Source organism: Anoplopoma fimbria, chromosome 24, assembly GCF_027596085.1.
Source record: "Anoplopoma fimbria isolate UVic2021 breed Golden Eagle Sablefish chromosome 24, Afim_UVic_2022, whole genome shotgun sequence".
In the NCBI taxonomy this organism is placed as follows: Eukaryota; Metazoa; Chordata; class Actinopteri; order Perciformes; family Anoplopomatidae; genus Anoplopoma; species Anoplopoma fimbria.
Genome location: NC_072472.1, coordinates 6,775,179 through 6,793,068, shown reverse-complemented (window position 1 = coordinate 6,793,068; position 17,890 = coordinate 6,775,179). Strand labels below are relative to the sequence as shown.

At 38.1% G+C, this 17,890-nt stretch overlaps 1 protein-coding gene across 1 annotated transcript in view; it reads left to right on the top strand.

The window, feature by feature from the left end:
- Window positions 1-11,227: 11,227 nt before the first annotated feature.
- The window catches only part of myo7ab (myosin VIIAb), a 31,230-nt gene continuing 24,567 nt past the window's right edge, over window positions 11,228-17,890 (top strand). Inside the window, exons 1-4 of the mRNA XM_054625244.1 lie at window positions 11,228-11,245; window positions 13,520-13,633; window positions 14,601-14,753; window positions 17,494-17,678. Coding sequence (XP_054481219.1) covers window positions 11,228-11,245; window positions 13,520-13,633; window positions 14,601-14,753; window positions 17,494-17,678 — 470 coding nt within the window. The remainder of the gene's footprint in view (window positions 11,246-13,519; window positions 13,634-14,600; window positions 14,754-17,493; window positions 17,679-17,890) is intronic.

The window sequence follows — 17,890 nt, the reverse complement described above, 5'->3', positions numbered from 1 at the left end:
TGTGTGTGTGTGTGTGTGTGTGTGTGTGTGTGTGTGTGTGTGTGTGTGTGTGTGTGTGTGTGTGTGTGTGTGTGTGTGTGTGTGTGTGTGTGTGTGTATGTTTGCTGCAGAGCAAGTATCTGAGAGTGCTTGAGGGTGAATGAATGTATATCTCTTAAGCCACGTTGGACCTGGAAAAGAAACGATTTCTGTGGATGTGTAAAGGTGTGAACTGGAAGGAAAAGAGCCCTTTAGCGGAACACACACCTTGCACTTTATTTTTCATTTTTAAGGGGTTGAAAAAAAGACCCTTTGTGGATGAAAGGAAAGAGGAGGGCGAGCTGAGTAGGCGTCCTGCCAAACAACCCGTGCCATCGCCTTGATCCTGGCTTTGCAGCAGGAAAACAACATGGGATGAACTGTTTAGTGATTTCAGAAGGATTTCAGATGGCTTTGGCATATTGAACCAACACTGGTACAATTTAAATCCATCCGGGATGAACTATGACATTTTCTTGATCATGTGGCCAATCAGTTTGACCTTTTTGCACCTGGGCTTTTTGTGACAGAAGCCCAGACAGAAAATCATAATTTCTTTTCCAAAAGTGCAATATCATTGCAGAGACTTTTCATTCCACATTCTATTGTTTTTTTTAATTTTATGTCTTTGTCTTTTTTTCTTTTTTTTTTACATAATAGGAATTAAAAATGTACGTTACTGTCATTATCGAGACATTTCCTTTGAATGTAAGACAAACAGTTAGTGGACTAATCTCAGTCAAACTATCAAGTCCGTTTTCCTGATTTCCTTTCAGCGCCTTTTTCCATTACTTGAACTGTCACACATGGCATTTAATTAATCACACACCTTTGTGTACAGCATCTTTATAAATGTGTCTTGCATGGGTTATTTTCCAATATGTCCATGGCCTTGTATTGTACTGTTTAATTGTTACTATATATATTTATTCTTTCTATCTCAAAAGTCTTGGAAATGCTAGTTTTGAGCAGTCAGCATGTCTTACACTAATGCACCTCATGTCAGTCTGATCATATCAACGAGTTTGAAACAGTTATGTCTTGTAATACAGTGATGCATTCATAATGCCTCTAGCATCTGTGAACATTAGCAGCAGTTGTTGACTTCTATTTAGGTGCTATTTATCGTCTCTGTGCTCTTTTATATTGTTTGGGACAGAACATGAGTGTTCGGTAACGTAACAAGACTGAATTTGGAAAAATGTTAAGCTCGCAGACAGACGTTGTTAGTAACTGTAGTGCCAAGCTGTGTGAGGTTAGACATGTGAGCCTGGGCTTGGAAAGCTTCTCCCTCCCTGGCTGAGTGTCCTTGTGCAAGGCACTGAACTCCTAAACGCACCAGTGGAGCCTCGTAGTGGCTGAACGTATTTGTATGAATATGTTCAAAATCATACTGTGAATATGTTCAGCTGAAGTGTTAATGTGAGAGACTATTGGTGCCAAATGTGAAGGTTGCTTCTTGGATTTGGTGAAACCGACACAGTTAACAGACCAGGTGGTAAAAACTGGCTTCTTTTCGTGCCTCTCGTGTTTACTGCTACAATCGAGTCACAGAGCTAAGCGATTTTTTGACAAAAGACATATTTGTCGACCTTTGAAAATCCAGAAGGTCTTTTAACAAAACTGAAACTTTCTCTGAAGGAATTTCCAGGGTCCTCAAAGACTTATAATATTTTACTAGCTGCAAGATAAACAGGCAAAGGTCACACTGCGTCACATCTCTCTCGTAATATCTTTTGTTTTACATTTTTCCGAACAGGGCAAGCTTTCCAGATGGTTTCCTACACTAGGATATTCAGTGTCAGTGTATTGATCTGTTGTGCCAGAAAGGTTTGAAATGGATGCATTTCCAGCATGAACAAATTAAAGTTCAGATGTAGTTTTCATCCAACGGCTGCACCTTATGAACGCTTTCACAAAAATAATTATGCTGTTTTTATTGGCTAGATCACAGTTTGGTTTAGCAAAAGATTTATATCAGGCAAATGTTGATAATCTTGCATTATGATCATATTGCAACAAAGTGCAGCAGCCTCTCACAAAATCAAAATCAATTCATCCCTGATGTCCGTCTAACAAAATCATTGTAATGAAATGGACACATCCATAATATTTCAGTTTCTTCCTATTCCAAACAAAGACGGTGGATGGAAACTTTGCTAAATTTGTTACAATGCAACCAAACTTAAAGGTTATGTCATTAATGCGCAATATGTCATTTCAGCTCCCTGAGTATGAAATACAGATGATATAAATGTTTTCTCATCCACATGGTTAGAAGAGTATTGAAGGATTCTGTAAATTCCAAATAATGTTTAGTTTTGTTTAAAGACCTTCTCGGATTTTCAAAAAATAGTTTTTCAGAAACACATATGTCCAGTTCTCTGTTTCATATGTAAAAGTAATACAGTAGAGGCACACATTTGGGCGAGGTGATACACGCATTAAAACCCTGATTTGGCTTGCCAAAATTACAAACAACTTTCACCACATTTAACATCACAATTTGCATGATGTTAAGTCTGTTTTGCTGATTGGATTTTTATATTCACTTTCTCTTAAACTGATGCCAGTATTTTACATCTACAGGTTTTCAGCAGCAACCATTGTTTTTTTTCGTGGCTCCCTATTTTCATTTTTCTTTCTTTCTTTTTGTACAGATGTGACACAGAAATATAACATCCTACATCCAACCTGACAGCTTTGATATATGGGCGTATTTGGGGCTTCAGAGTCACTGTGCCACTCGCAATCCTACAGTTTAATTAAGAGTAAGGAGCCGAAATAACAGCGTGTCAAGCTCAATGTGAAATCTTGTCAAACTCATGTGCCACAGCAGTGCCAAAACGACAAACAGTATTAAAAAAGGGATGCTTTTGTAAAGACGTTTGCTACGTGACTGTTGGACAAATGTATGACAGGTGAAGATATCCTTTTGAGTTTCTGTTTAACTTTTTTTTTTCTCCACTATGTCCTCTTCTGCTTTTGTCTTTGTCAGGAAGTGATTCTTGTTGCTTTGTTTTTCTTACTCATTGTTATTTCTGCAGATTAATTAATTATTTGCCAAAAGTGTTATGGCTTTCACTGTTAACTACCACACACACACACACACACACACACACACACACACACACACACACACACACACACACACACACACACACACACACACACACACACACACACACACACACACATATATATACTGTATACACTCCAACTTCTAGACTAACCAGTCTTGGTTGGAGTGTCCAGACCTTGACTGATTTTTTTTTTTGACAGTTGCTATAAAGCTTATTGGTTTTCTGTACATATTTTCCGCACGGCCATGCCAAAGCCGGTTTTAAGAACACAAAACCATTCGAATGAACTGCTCACAGCGTCTGTGACTTTTGTACCAATCCAAAAAAATGCCAATGCATGTAGCAAAACCGCTTCAAATCTGCTCGCAGCATTACGAATCACAGAATATATATATAAATATACATATATATATATTTATTTATTTTGGTTTTTCTCTGAGTGATGTAAAACTTTATCTGCTGTTGCTACTTTGATAAACATACTGTGTGAAGTAGAAGGCTTTTGTTGCACACTTGCATGCATTACAACAGTATCCAGTTTTCTAATATTTTGTATTCAGTAACCTGCAGTATACAGTATGTATATAAAAGTAGCAGCAACTTGACTTATCAGTTGTTATTATGGGATCCATGTTTTGATGGATGTTATACAGAATATTCTATACATTTATTTAAAAAGGAAGATGTTCTTGCTCACGACCTCAAGTGATCAGCAGGAATAAGTGGAGGTATCAAATTAATCATTTACCTTATTCCAAGACCCATGATACCTTATGCCGTATGCTAAAGGTGTCTTCTGTTTCCTCAGATAAATTAGTGAGAATTTGGTGATGTGGGAACACAGCCTGTCACAACCTCCAAAGCATACGCCACTTCGACCTAGATGAGACAACTGACTTGTTATGATGTCATACTTTTTTCCTACTATGGCAAAAGCATGGCCTACTATGCCTCTGATTGGCTTAACCAGTCTCACTACTCATGGCTTAACCTCACCAAACCAACAAAGGAAACAAGTACTAACCAAACAGATGCAGAGTAGGACGGGTCATACCTTTGCCGCAGCAGGATTTTTATAATTTAGCTGCCTGGACTTATGCACGCGGCCTACTACGCTACATGTGTTAGCGTAACAATCTAATGCGAACGTGTGGAACGCGTCCTCCAAGCGGAGAGTATAAACACAGCTACTACACATCCATGGTGTCTGCAGCTGACCATGTGTTAAACCACAGTTTATATGCTTTCTAATTTGTGCTGTAAAGATAGATAGGAAGGAATTTGAGACAAAGAATTAACTTCCAGTAAAGCTGTTTATTTTACTGTATGTCTCCCTCAAGTGACAAGCAAGTGACGCCATTGCTCAGCCGATGTCAGTCGCAAATATATTTATGAGAATGACTGGCAGCGACTGAATCTGAAGAATTTATGATTAGAATCTTTACATATATTGCACACTATATGATTTATCTGTCAACGACAGCTGGAATAGACTGGACCCAGCTTGGTCCGATCAGTTGTCGCGCTCCAAATGTAATTCACAATCTTCTTTTTTCTTTCTTTTACTTTAAGCTGTAAGGCCGAAGTTTGTTCTTTTCGTCGGTTGATTTTGTTTGTTGGTATATCTGTTTGTCAGCAGGATAACTGATAAACTACTGGCCCGATATTCATGAAACATGATAGAAGGGTGCAGCATTGGCCACAAAAGAACCCCTCCAATTATGGAGTGGATCCGAATTACAGTTATTTACGTTCTTTAACTTTGTAAGATCGGGTTTTTGGCCTTTGCGGATGTCTGCGCTTTTTGAGTGCCCTTCTTGTTTCAGGTGTGACAGGTTGTGTTACCACATGATTTTCTACCTTAAAAACAATTCTAAGAAAATGGACGACACTTGTAGAATAACCTTAACAAGGTATCATGGGACAAATACGAAATGAAAATATTTGAGTGCTAAAAAGTGTGTTTTCTTTGTGGTTATTTAAGAGTCTTTTTTCCCGTTTATCAACAATGACGTGATGGCAGTTGAGGTTTGCTTGCCTTCTGATCTTATAGCTTCATCAACTTGGATACTGCTGCATGTGTCTAATGCTACACGACATTGGTTCCAGAAAGAGAACGCCAGGTTACTGTATTAAAGTTGACCCTTGTTAGGTGACCGGATACCTTCCGCATTCTCGTCATTGACATTTTTATCTGAGGTTGAGTCCTGTCCACTCAAGGAATGAGCTTGTGATTCTTCTTGTATTTTTCTGCTGATGTTTATTAACTGGAGACTGGAATACCTACTGCATGGTGACACTTCTAGAAGATGCTACGGTCTTTATAACAAGTATCTTTTATCAGTATTTTATAACCTTGTTAATTTTATATATACACTTTACCCTGCGTTCCAAACCGGTATGTTTACTGATAGCTAGGTTTCAGAGAGCTGTGCTGTATGTTCTGTACTGTGTGCTTGTCTGTGTGTTCTTTCCTTTTTTTCTTTTTCTTTTTCAATGCGTGTTCGTTGAATTTCGGTTCTCGGTTACACTGTGGTTATTTTATAGCTACAATCTGAAATTATTATTTTTTCTTTTGTATTTAATGTCAACTTGTGGCATGACTTTGAAATAAAACAGGAAAACCTATTCTGGGTTTGTCATCATTTTATTTGAATTAAAGCTACTACAAGGATCTTCCATTTAGCGTTGATTAGTCCATTATAATGTTGCAGAAAACAGAAAGGACAGTTGAGGCTGACAGAAGTGTTGTTTTGTTTTTGTATCTCTTGATACAAAAGTATTTGAAAACATAGAATTTTTGACCTTATTATGGCGATACATGAGGTTTTGAGCCCAATGGCATCATTGTGGTTCAATAAAGGTGCTTTTCTGGACTGGAAAACAAATACAAAATTCAAGTCCCAACAGAATTCTCCCATTAAATCATTTACTTCTTCTTCCTTTGGGGCCAAAGCAATTTTAAATGTATATAATGCAAGTGAAGTCTGAATGATAGGTATTATAACTGAAAAAAAACGGTTATATTGAAAGAGAGAAGAAAAACAACAATATAACAGCTGATCCCAAACTGTTGAACTGTTGATATATCTCAGAATCTGGGCACATAAAACTAAAACCATCTGCATGGAAAGATACCACCAGAGATAAGTGAGAAAATGTGTTTTAGTTTTGTAATTTCTGTGAACTGACCTTTGTTAAATTTACTTAGCATGTGGTAACAACTTGGGAGTCATGCCCTGGGTCAGCTCCCTCTCCACCTCCCAGCTGGTCTCTGTGTCCACCACCAACAGGCTCCACCTCCCAGCTAATCAGGATCAGCAGCCATGAATGAGATGCAGTGAGTGAGTCTGGAGCCCCGTCACTGACCCAGACGTCAACCTGTTACTGGGCCTGCTGAATCACACACGATTATACAGGGGGCTTGGACCACGAGAGAACAAAAGAGAACGAGAACAAGTGGAGGATTTTTAAACAAAGAAGGGGGAGGCTGACAGAAAAGCTGGGAACTGATAGACAGACTTCATCCCTCAGCTTCTTCTCCAGTCCTGCACCATCTTCACAAACCATCCTGTCAACTCTGGGCCTCCTCACGCCTTCTCAGGGAACACAGGACTGAAGAGACCAGGAGAAAGAGGAGGGGGACTTTTACAAAGTGTTTTAGAGGTAAGAGGGGCAGGTGAACATGGGTCGAGGCCGAGGGCTTAACCTACAGCCAGGCCGCAGTGCTGCTGCTGCTGCTGCTCGGCTGTAGCTTTAGGCCAAAGCCTCTTACTGCTCTTCGGTCTGTGCCAGCACTTAAAGGAGCCATTATGTACCCTTCAAGTGAATACAGTATGCTGCAGTGTGTGTGTGTGTGTGTGTGTGTGGTGTGTGTGTGTGTGTGTGTGTGTGTGTGTGTGTGTGTGTGTGTGTGTGTGTGTGTGTGTGTGTGTGTGTGTGTGTGTGTGTGTGTGTGTGTGTGTGTGCTGCATTAAGTTTGAATGGTTTCTTAACTTTCAATTTAGATTCTAAAGATTGCTTCTTTTCAGATAAGACCACAGTTTTAATTTTCCCTGTGAGACAACTAATTAAACGTAGAACGGCACACAGAAAAGTACGAGAGGAACATAATTGCTGCATTAAAATGTGTTAGAACTTTAAAAGTGAAAAGCAATAATCATATGAAGTAAGGCAGGAATCAGGGGGATAAGGAGACAGAAGAAAATGTGATCAATCTGACTACATACAAGATAAAATGACGAAAGCTTTTACCATAAAACAATCTTAACTCAATTAGGGCTGCAACTAATAATTATTAACCATTAACTGTACAGTCATAATGTCAAAAAAAAATATATATCCCCAAAAACGTCCAAGACCCCAAGGTAATGTTCTTAAATTCCTAATTTTCAGTCTACAGTTAATTTTATGATTAACCAACTGACATGACAGTGGTATCAATCTTGTCATTTAACTCTTATCAAATAAGAACTCAAGATTAAAAGTAATCAGTTACATGAATGTCAGATGTATTAAAGTGAGTGTGGATCATTTGATGTAGATATAAAACATAAAAAGTACGAGACTACAAGGGAACTTTGAGTTGTAAGTCTATTTATGTCTCAAATATTTATGAAGACAGTGTAAAACAGGAAGAGACAGATATTTGGTTAAAATAACATTAAGAGCAGGTGGCTGTATGAATTACTGGGGGAAAACAGCTCCCTCACCACAGGACCAAGGACTAGTAAATGTTGAAGATAAAATCTGACAAACTGACACATACAATATTGATACTACAATTAGCATAACTAGAATAAAAAAAATGTCAAAATGGACATTAAACAAGACTCAAAACATCTGAACCCAGCTATAAATGCATAGAAAACATGTGATTAGAAAATACATTTCTCAACAAAATTATTAGTTATTGCCTAATTGTTGCTGATAAATATTAATGTGGAAAAGAATCCTTATCTTAAAAGTAACTATATCTGTCAGATTAATGGAGTTGAACATATGCCTCTGATGAGAAGTTAAGAAGAACAATCAAAGCAAAGTACAAGTACCTCAAAATTTCACATTGTAAAAGTACTTAAATACTTTATTAATATCTGCTGAATTCAGCTTTAACTGTGTTAATGTTCTAAAGTCTTCTGTGTTATTTTCTCCGCAGACTGAACCAACTGAACTCGTTGAAGACATGGAAACTTTAAACGTTCTCGGTAAACCATGAATGCTTCCTGCCTCTCTGTGCCTGCGCCTCTGAATCCCTGCCATGTGAGTCACAACCGATTCACTCATACAGTACACAGGCTTGTTAGCATTATCGGCCACACACGCAGATTAGTGGCCGAGGCATTAGCAAGAATGCTGCAGGGCCCTTGCATGAAAGTCTCTGAGCAGGTTAACTTGAGGTCTCATGAGCTGTGACGACGGAGGTTTTGAACTCTGAGGTCTAATGAAGCTTTAACTCTGAATTAAGTGGAGTTGTCCTAGTGCGACAGATATAAGTCAGATACATCCCTTTATTTCATATTCAATCTGTTAAACTGCTAAAGAGGGTTGTCATGCAGCCGTCATGGTAACTGATAGCATTATTTACCACAATAATGTCAAAGTAGAATTTCTTTAAAAACAACTTTCCATGCATGTTAAACTAAAAGTTAGCTTGGCATCTTAGGTGCCGTTGTATTTATAATAGTTAACCTTTATTAAGGGACTTGGCAAATGACAATATGTCAAAAAATGTACAGTAAAATCCTCAAATGATAGCTTATTTTGGAACTAGTACTACTACCAATGTAGAACACAACATCTGGAAAGTCCCACTTTACTGATATTAAATGAGGTCTTCTCAAACTGTGCCCATAACATTGTTTTTAGCTACGCTTGCCTCAGTACACTACTGTGGTCCCAGACTAAAAAATCTCAACAACTATTTCATTAATGCCATCAAATTTTGTAAAGACATTCGTGGTCCTAAGAGGATAAACTGTTTGACTTTTTCTCTACCATCACCAGCAGGTCAAAGTTGTCATTTTTCCAGTGAATTATCGTCTTCTTCATGGATTGGCACCAAATTTTGTACAGACAATCATTGTTCCCTGACAGACAGCCATTTCTGACAGGGAATCAAAGCTGTGATCTATTTCGTCTTCAAAGCCGCCTACTGCTGCCTCATACATACTTTGACCAAATTCTGATTGTTTTGATTTGAAAACAGAGTGGATCTGATGCTGGATTTGTTCTTAGTTTCATCCAGTTTCATTAGTTTCATTAGTTTTCATCCACAAGCTGATGCAGCAAAATGGCCACAATCATAACAATACGTGATACACAAGCACACAGATGATTGGCACAGTCAGAGAGAGAAAAACAAATATTATGTTTATAATTTATAATCCTTTCTAAATTAAAAAAACATCCAAAGCCGAGATCTAAGGCTTTACTCTACAAAATGACTTAAATCTGACTGTGGCAGATCGGGTATCAGAGCTCTACAAACCCAAGCAAATATTTATCTGTATCCATACTTCTGTATTCTGTTTGCAAGATGATATGGAAAGCTCCAACATAATTATACAGAAATTACAATTTAGCTGTTGTAGAGGAATGTATTTTCTCTCTTTGCATTTCATGTGACCCTACATGTGGCCCTTAAGGTTAAGAAATTGTGTTAACATCCTCAACAGGGGATTTAAAAGCAATCTCTCAGTTGCACAATCTGTCGATTCCAACACACTAACAGAGAAATGTGCTTTTACCTTGTGGTTTATCACACTCGGACTTAGGCTAATGTGTGAGTTCAATCAAGTTGCCTCAGAGGGCTTTACAATCTGTACACAGTGTGCTCATAGTTTGCATGCTTTACACAGCGTCGTTTTGGGTTTGTTAGGGGTTGTGAATACAGGGAGGGCCACTCTGTGAAGTACGGATCAATAGGTCTGTGTTTGGGACGGTTGCCAGATTGGCACCCTGCGGTTCTGGATAAAAAGAACCACAGCTCAGCTTATGTCTTGGCATTAGCTTAGCATATTGTGTTCTGATGCATATGGATGAACTCGACTAGAAATGTAACTGCTTGCTGTGTACCTGCACTGCTGCTCCCCAACGGCTGCACCTGGACCTGTTCAAGATGAATCTGTTGGATTCTTTTTTACATATAAAATGTGTCTTAAATGCAGATTCTATTGATTTGTTTGCGTGCCACATCCACCTACATTTTAATCTACTTATTGGACCACTAATGCATCATTAATACACTTATCCCCTCCCCTCGCTGCATCTTCATCTCACATACAGTCTGGTTTGTTTTTAAAGTCACAGAAGCTATTTATGTTGCCAACTTGTTTGTATTTTTTTTAATGGATTATCGGGTAAAAGGTCACTTCAGTTCCCTTTCAGCTCTCATCCAAATATACAGTTCTGTTTTAAAAAAGTAATTCAAACTGATCTATTTGATTCATTATAGCTCCAAAGTGGATTCTTGCATTTAAAATGGGGTGTTTTCACACAAACATGGACTGCAGTTGTTGTTTTTTTCTGTTTTAACTCTACTATAAAATGTTAGTTTTAAGCATGCTTTGTTTATACCTTCAAAATGTCACAGTGTAAAGAAAAGAATGGAATAAAAAACACCATTGTAAACTGCATACAGCACTGCAGCTTAGTCATTCTCAGGGTAACAAAGGAAAGACTGCTCAGTGGGAGAAAATGATTCAGCAGTCATAACTGTAACAACTATGGCTTCTACTTAAGCAATGAGATTAGCTCCAGGAATCCAAGTAAGCCTTTAACATCCCCTTCCAGACCCTTTGACCCCACAACCCCCCTCTTTCCTTCACTGGTCTCCTATGTCCTGCTAAACCACATGGCTGATTATCTCTGCTCAAACACTGCTATGTCTAATATTCTAATATAACTGTGTGGTATGAACTAAACATGTTTTTTGGTGGCCTGTTCAGAGCCAGCCACACCTGTTGCTTGGGGCTTTTATTATTGTCATTTTTTTTCAATGTATGTATAATTTATTCTGTAGAAGCAGTTTGTTCTTTCTGTCTGATGACGCTTGTGACTTGTCTCCTTTGCAGAGCCCACACATGGTGACTTCTGATGTCCTGGTATCAACCCGAAGCTGAACCATGGTCATTCTGCAGCAGGTCGGTCATGTTTGGTGGAAATGTCTGCTGAGTATCTGCTTTCATCTCAAACCCTGTTATTCTTTACTCATCTCAGTTTTTGAATATCTACAGTCCCACTGTTGTTTAGCCCTGGATGAATCTAGTACTTTATTAATCTCAGCAGGAAATCTAAAAAGAAATATGCAAAGTTTATCAAATTATCTACAAAAAACTATACAATACTTCCAACAATATATAATACTTACAGAACAATAACTTGAATAAAAAGTGGGATAACTTTACTGTTCAAATATTCATGTGTGAAGTGGACATAATGCAAGAAGTGCAAAATTAAATGCAAGTTATTCTGTAGAAAATTGTAATTTAGTTATGGATCAGATTATTGAAATGTGCAAAATTCGACATTCAGAGCATAAATAGCAGCAGACAACTATTAGCTATGTAAAGACATACCTGAGCCTACCTCTGTTTACATAGACGGGCCGGCTGTGCCTGTTTTCTGTTCATGTATGTGCATGTGAGCACACACGGCCGCTGCTCTGCATTGCGCTCATGCAGCGGTTACAGCCGTCCAGGTCAATGGCGTCGTCGTCGTTAGTTCTGTCAGCACTTTTGCAAATTGAATGCACTGTTAGCGCCGTTATCACTGTTAGCTGTTGGCCACTGGTTCAGCCGTCTCCAAGATGAGAGCCATTGAGAGGCAATAGAAATTTCCCCAATATCGTTTTTAGCACTTTGCTACAATAAACAATGTACCACCTAAACAAAAACAAAAATATGCAAAAGCAGGCTCATTGTTTCTGTCCGACTTCTGTTGAGTTTGTGGACTGAAAGACATTAGTTGCTTTCAGATTATATAAACTGTAGCAACCTGGAAAAGATGATTCTGTTTAAAACCAATATTATTGGTTAGTATTGCAGGTAAAGCTTGATAGTTAAAGAACAGTATTGTAAATACAATGTTTTTTGTTCCAACACAACCATTGGTTGATTCGGCTGCTAACTATAGAAAAACAACCCTGGACAAGCAACACAAAGGTTAGATTTATGCTGTAATGGTAGGAGTAATTAGCTGTAATGAGGAATAATCAAATAACAATGCGTTTGGCAAGCATGACGCCCTCTTATGCAAGTTTGGCCAGAGCTGCTTGAGTGTAAACTTCCCTCAACCAAATCAGGAAATTCTTGTAAAACAGTTTTGCAACCAATAATATATTCAGCTAATAACATGCTCCTTCCCTTAGGAAACAATAACGGCAGGTTACTACTGTAGGTAGTTAGCCGGGTATCCTAACGTTTGTTTCTCAGTTGGAGTCGATAAACAAACCACTTTTAGTCTTCTGTTTTTGGTTTTGGGAAAATGATATCCTCCTCCAAACTCAATTAGTTTTGATGTGACAACAGTTTCTGCATGTCTAGAAATCCAAAGACTGACAGAACCTCAAACAATAATGCACATACTGAGGCCACTGACTGTGTGAGAAACAACATCTAGATCCGCATTTTAAAGGGTTTTATGGCCTGTTTCAAGTGCTGAGTGTTGGCTGTTGGAGGACGGCAGAAAGTTTCTCCTTTCCGAGCTGCTAAACTCACTAAATCACCTTTTGTAGGTGACACTGTTCATGAAAGCTTTCTTAAAAACCCAGATAAGCAAAAAGGCAATTATAATATCAGAAGAAGATTAGATGGAACTTGATAAATAAATCAGATTGTGGCAGCAGTAAAATCAGATACAGCAAATAAGAATATAATGGATTGATTATACAGCAAATGGAGGATATTTGCATAAACGCAGTGTTTTAAAGGGTCAATGCACCCAACTAAAGAAAAGTTATCAGCTGCTCCTCTCTAAATGAAGGCCTCTATGGAGCCCTGTGGTCGGTCAGCGGTTGCGTCACATCCATACTGGGCTGACGGTGGTCTGGTTTAAGCCTTTTTTCAGACTTAATCCTCTCATTCAGAGAGTTTGCAGTTGAACACGTCGGCATCTCTGGGTGCACGGTGCCACTTGGATATTAGTTATTCAACATACATAATGAAATAATCAGAGGCACAAAAACAGTAGGATTATAGCAGAACATATAACATGATAATGGTATAAAATAACAATGTATGGTTATTTTTTTGCTTTCACACCTGCGTTACATTAACACACATCTTTAGATTATTATCTCTACATGCACATATTCTTTATACTTTTAACTTTAAACTGTCCATCGTTTTTGGTTTTAAATCCTGGACAGTAATTTATTTCTAAATTTCATGTTTTTTGTGTTTTTTATATAAACCCAGGGGGACTATGTTTGGTTGGACCTTCAAACGGGCCGAGAGTTTGACGTCCCCGTGGGAGCCGTGGTCAAACTGTGTGACTCTGGACAGATCCAGGTTCTGGATGATGAAGGGAGGGTAAGACAACACATTGACCTTTGTTTACTTTAGAATGGATATGAAGATTGTTTGTTCACATGTTGATTGTAGTTGTGGAATCAGGAAAGAATCACAGTGGTGTTTTTTTGAGTATTCTTTAGATTTTATTTAAACTTCTGTCTTGTTTTTGTAGCTTTGGTCATCATCTCTATCAGAAATAATAACATTATACCCATAAAGGTAATTGCTGAGATCTAAGAATATGGCATCATGAATGAAAATAAGTCAAACTGGGAATGAAACACAGACATCAGACAGGTTGTAAACCAACCAACTGGTTAGCAAAAGTTATTAATAAGAGAAAATAATAGCAAATTGTAAAATTGTTCCAAAAACTGTTTGATGTAAAATGTTTGGCATATATCTATTTTCAAGATCAATCCAGAAGGACCAAAATATTGATCCTGGATGAATTATAGAGGGTTAAGACTTCTCAGTTGAGCTCATAGACTCTATTCTAGTATTTTAAATGATTTTCAGAAAGCTTTTGATTGCATAAATCATGACCTTTTCACTACACATTGTACTTGTAATGATTAATAGAACATGGGGTCAGCTAGAAGAAAACAATGAATTTGTCAAAAAAGAAGCCTATTACATTTTTTATGCTTGTTAAAAATAAAAACAATACATAATTAAAATCCATAATACGGAAATATAATTGTATTAAAAGTGCCTAGTAATAGCAGGAAACCTCAACACTGATGCAATAATCACAGGAAACAATCTGCTCAAAATTGACCCAAATTGTTTTACACAATCTTCCTGCAGTTATTGCATTCACTCTTCAGGTTAATTGTACATTTTATCAGTTGTAATGTTCTGTTATTGTTATGCGTTGACTAAAATATGAAATATCCATGTAAATATGTCACTGTCAGGGGTCGTCAGTTTCCTCATTGATAAAAAAAAGAGGGTCTCTAATCTTCTTTCCTCTCTCCCACAGGAACACTGGATTTCCCCTCAGAATGCCACCAACATCAAGCCCATGCACCCGACCTCCATCCACGGGGTGGAGGACATGATCCGCCTGGGCGACCTCAACGAAGCAGGCATCCTCCGCAACCTGCTCATCCGCTACAATGAGCACGTCATCTATGTGAGTACCTCTTTGTTCGTTTGTTCCCACTGCAGCTCTCCAAGAGTTCACAGATGTTTACACTCTGGGTAGTAACACAGCCCAGCCCAGTGACGTTCTTATTCAGGTTAAGCTGTTTACTTGTACCTTCAATACCCTGCAGGTGAGTTAACTTGTTGCTATAAAAAGAATGTGCCCTCTTTGCTCTTTGACCGAGAATTACAGGTTCACTTATAAAGGTGATAGACACAGTTCTCCTGGTCACACCTGTATTGGAGCCTTATTAATAGACCAAGTGGCCTTAAATAGGTTTACGATGGATGTATCTTCTAGTACAGTGGTTCTCAAATGGGGGTACGTGTACCCCTGGGGGTACGTGAAGGCACTCCATGGGGTACGTGAGATTTTTTAAAAATATATTTTAAATTAGCATCCATTCAAAAATCCTTTAAAAATAGTTATTTAATAAATATTCAATAAAATATAAGTGTAAGTTCATAAACTGAATTTAATGCAACAATGCAATCGTCAGTGTTGACAGTTTAATAAATCAGACACTGATGGCACAGCGCTGTGTATTACATCTTTTTTTCAACCAACAAATGCTTTGCGCTGGTTAGGGGGTACTTGGCTAAAAAAGTATTTCACAGGGGGTACATCACTGAAAAAAGGTTGAGAACCACTGTTCTAGTAGTTGGTGCATATCAGCTCAGTTGACCCAAGAGAGGAAAGCTCCTAAAAACATGTAATTTGTTGTGTATTCCTTTTGAGAGTTCGTCTCAGTCAGTTCTATAATAGTTTTGTTCTCTCTCTCCATGTAGACAAATTGTGGTGGAAGGGTGAGTATGAAGTTGAAATAGAAAAAAGAGCTAACACGCTTCTGCAATGCCGTATCCCTCTAACATATTTTCTTTTCCATATTTGTTATTTTTAACATGTAACTGCTGTAACTGTGGGTGGTGAGAGCAGCCAAGGATGTGTGAGAGCAGCCAGATGATGAGGTTTATTTTTGTAGCACACTTCATACACAACTGGTTTTACAAAAAATAAAATCAAGAAGTAAAACATTTAAATGCAACTTTAAAGGAAATTTAAAATTGAACGTTTAGTTGAGCAAAGTAGTAGAAAATATACATTTTTAAATATACAATTAAAAGTAGTTAAAACCAGGGACAGCAATGTTTTATTGAGGTTTGTTGCAGCTCTGTGGTGCAAAGAAAGTAAATGCTGCTTCTTTATGTTTAGTTTTGACTCTAGGAACAGTTAGCGTGACACTATCATATGACAGAGAGGGTTTAGCATATGATAAAAAACTGATCAATTCTGTCTTAAACCATTGAGAGATTTATAGACAAGAAGAGTTGGATGAGAAGATCGATAAAACTCTCATAAACACTCTATTATCAGTCATGATCTTAATTTTAACCTGGTTTGAAGTTTCATTCATGGCTTCTCTTGGTTTCCATGTGTTACAGTGCAACCTTTTGCTTGTTTTATTAATGACTGACTTTAATTCTTGCTTGTGTACTCACTAATATTTGCTCCGGCTTCTTCAGTAGCTTTTTTAAGCATTTTGAAACACATTTGGATGACTATATCCATGATTTATTTAATCACTGCAATGCTTTTAGAAAGTTTCAATTTGCTGCAAGAATTACAGTTTTATGTGATTAATGCAATTGACTCTGACAGCGAAATCACTGCTTAACCTGCTCAAACCAGACAAAAAGAAACCTGCAAAGGGTGCAATGCTGCCTAACTCTGCTGCCAAGCAAGTAGCATCTTTGTTACCTCCTTTTTTAAATTAGAAAGGATGCAGACATTTGGCGCAAAAATGGCCCATTTCTATGCAGAGGAGCCTCAATGCAAAAACAGCCCAATTCACAAAGGTCAAGGCTAATAGCCCCAAGCAGTTACAGTAAAATGATGAGTGCCTTCAGAGAGTTGGGGTTAACTGAAGAACATTTTTAAGGAATACATTTTTTTAATTTCATTGCCTTAGAAAGCACTTTGCGCTTATGGCTTTAAAAGTGCTCTATGAATAAAGAATGTTATTATCATTTTACAGTATACAACATATGAAAACCCAAATACGGTGTCTCTCTGTCACTTTAAAGGTTCTTGCGTGAAGTTTTGAGGAATCCAGCCCCTGTAGATCCCCTATCAAACATTTTTCTTTTTCTCTCTGCCATTGTTATGCCTACTGTGATTTTTGCGCATAGGTAACATGCTGTGGCATAGTGGAGAGCAAGGTAGTTCTCCAATCAGAGGGTCGGTGGTTTGATACCCGGCTTCGGCAGTCGATGTGTCCTTGGGCAAGACACTTAACCCCAAGTTGCTCCTGAAGGCTTGCCATCGGTGTGGACTGGATGTTGCATGAATGTTAGTTAGAGTCTGATGGTGGCACCTTGCATGGTAGCCTGTCATCAGTGTGTGAATGGGTGAATGATATGTAATATACTACTGATTGTAAGTCGCTTTGGATAAAAGCGTCTGCTAAATGACTGTAATGTAATGTAATGTAATGCTTTGCCACATGGATAATTGCAATCAGACCCCAAAAAAAGGACAAATTGCATCCAGCTGCAAAACATTAAGGGCTGTAACATTCTTAGTGCAAAAGCTTTTGTGAATTGGACCCTGAGATGGGAAAGATAGATGTTGCAAGTTCATGGTGCTATCAGCAGCCGCAATCGATTCTTTGAGAATTTGCTTGTAGGTTCATTGAGTTTGTGAAAATATGTTTTTTGGGTTCCCACAGACGTATACCGGCTCAATCCTGGTAGCAGTCAATCCTTACCAGCTGCTTCCCATCTACAGTCCAGACCAGATCCGCCTCTACACCAATAAAAAGATAGGCGAGATGCCGCCGCACATATTCGCCATAGCAGACAACTGTTACTTCAACATGCAGAGAAACAACAAGGACCAGTGCTGCATCATCAGGTGGGTGAACTGAAGAGCATGCAATACAGATGGGCTCAAAGAAAAGCACACAGAACATTCATACATAAGTTAAACAACATAAGTATTGACAGTTAAAAATGCTGTTTGAACACAACATAAAATAAGTCTATTTTAAGTTTCCTTGATAAAAAAATTGAGATATTTATTTTACTACAAGGAGTCTTGTCCTTTTTCTATCATTAATAGTCAAT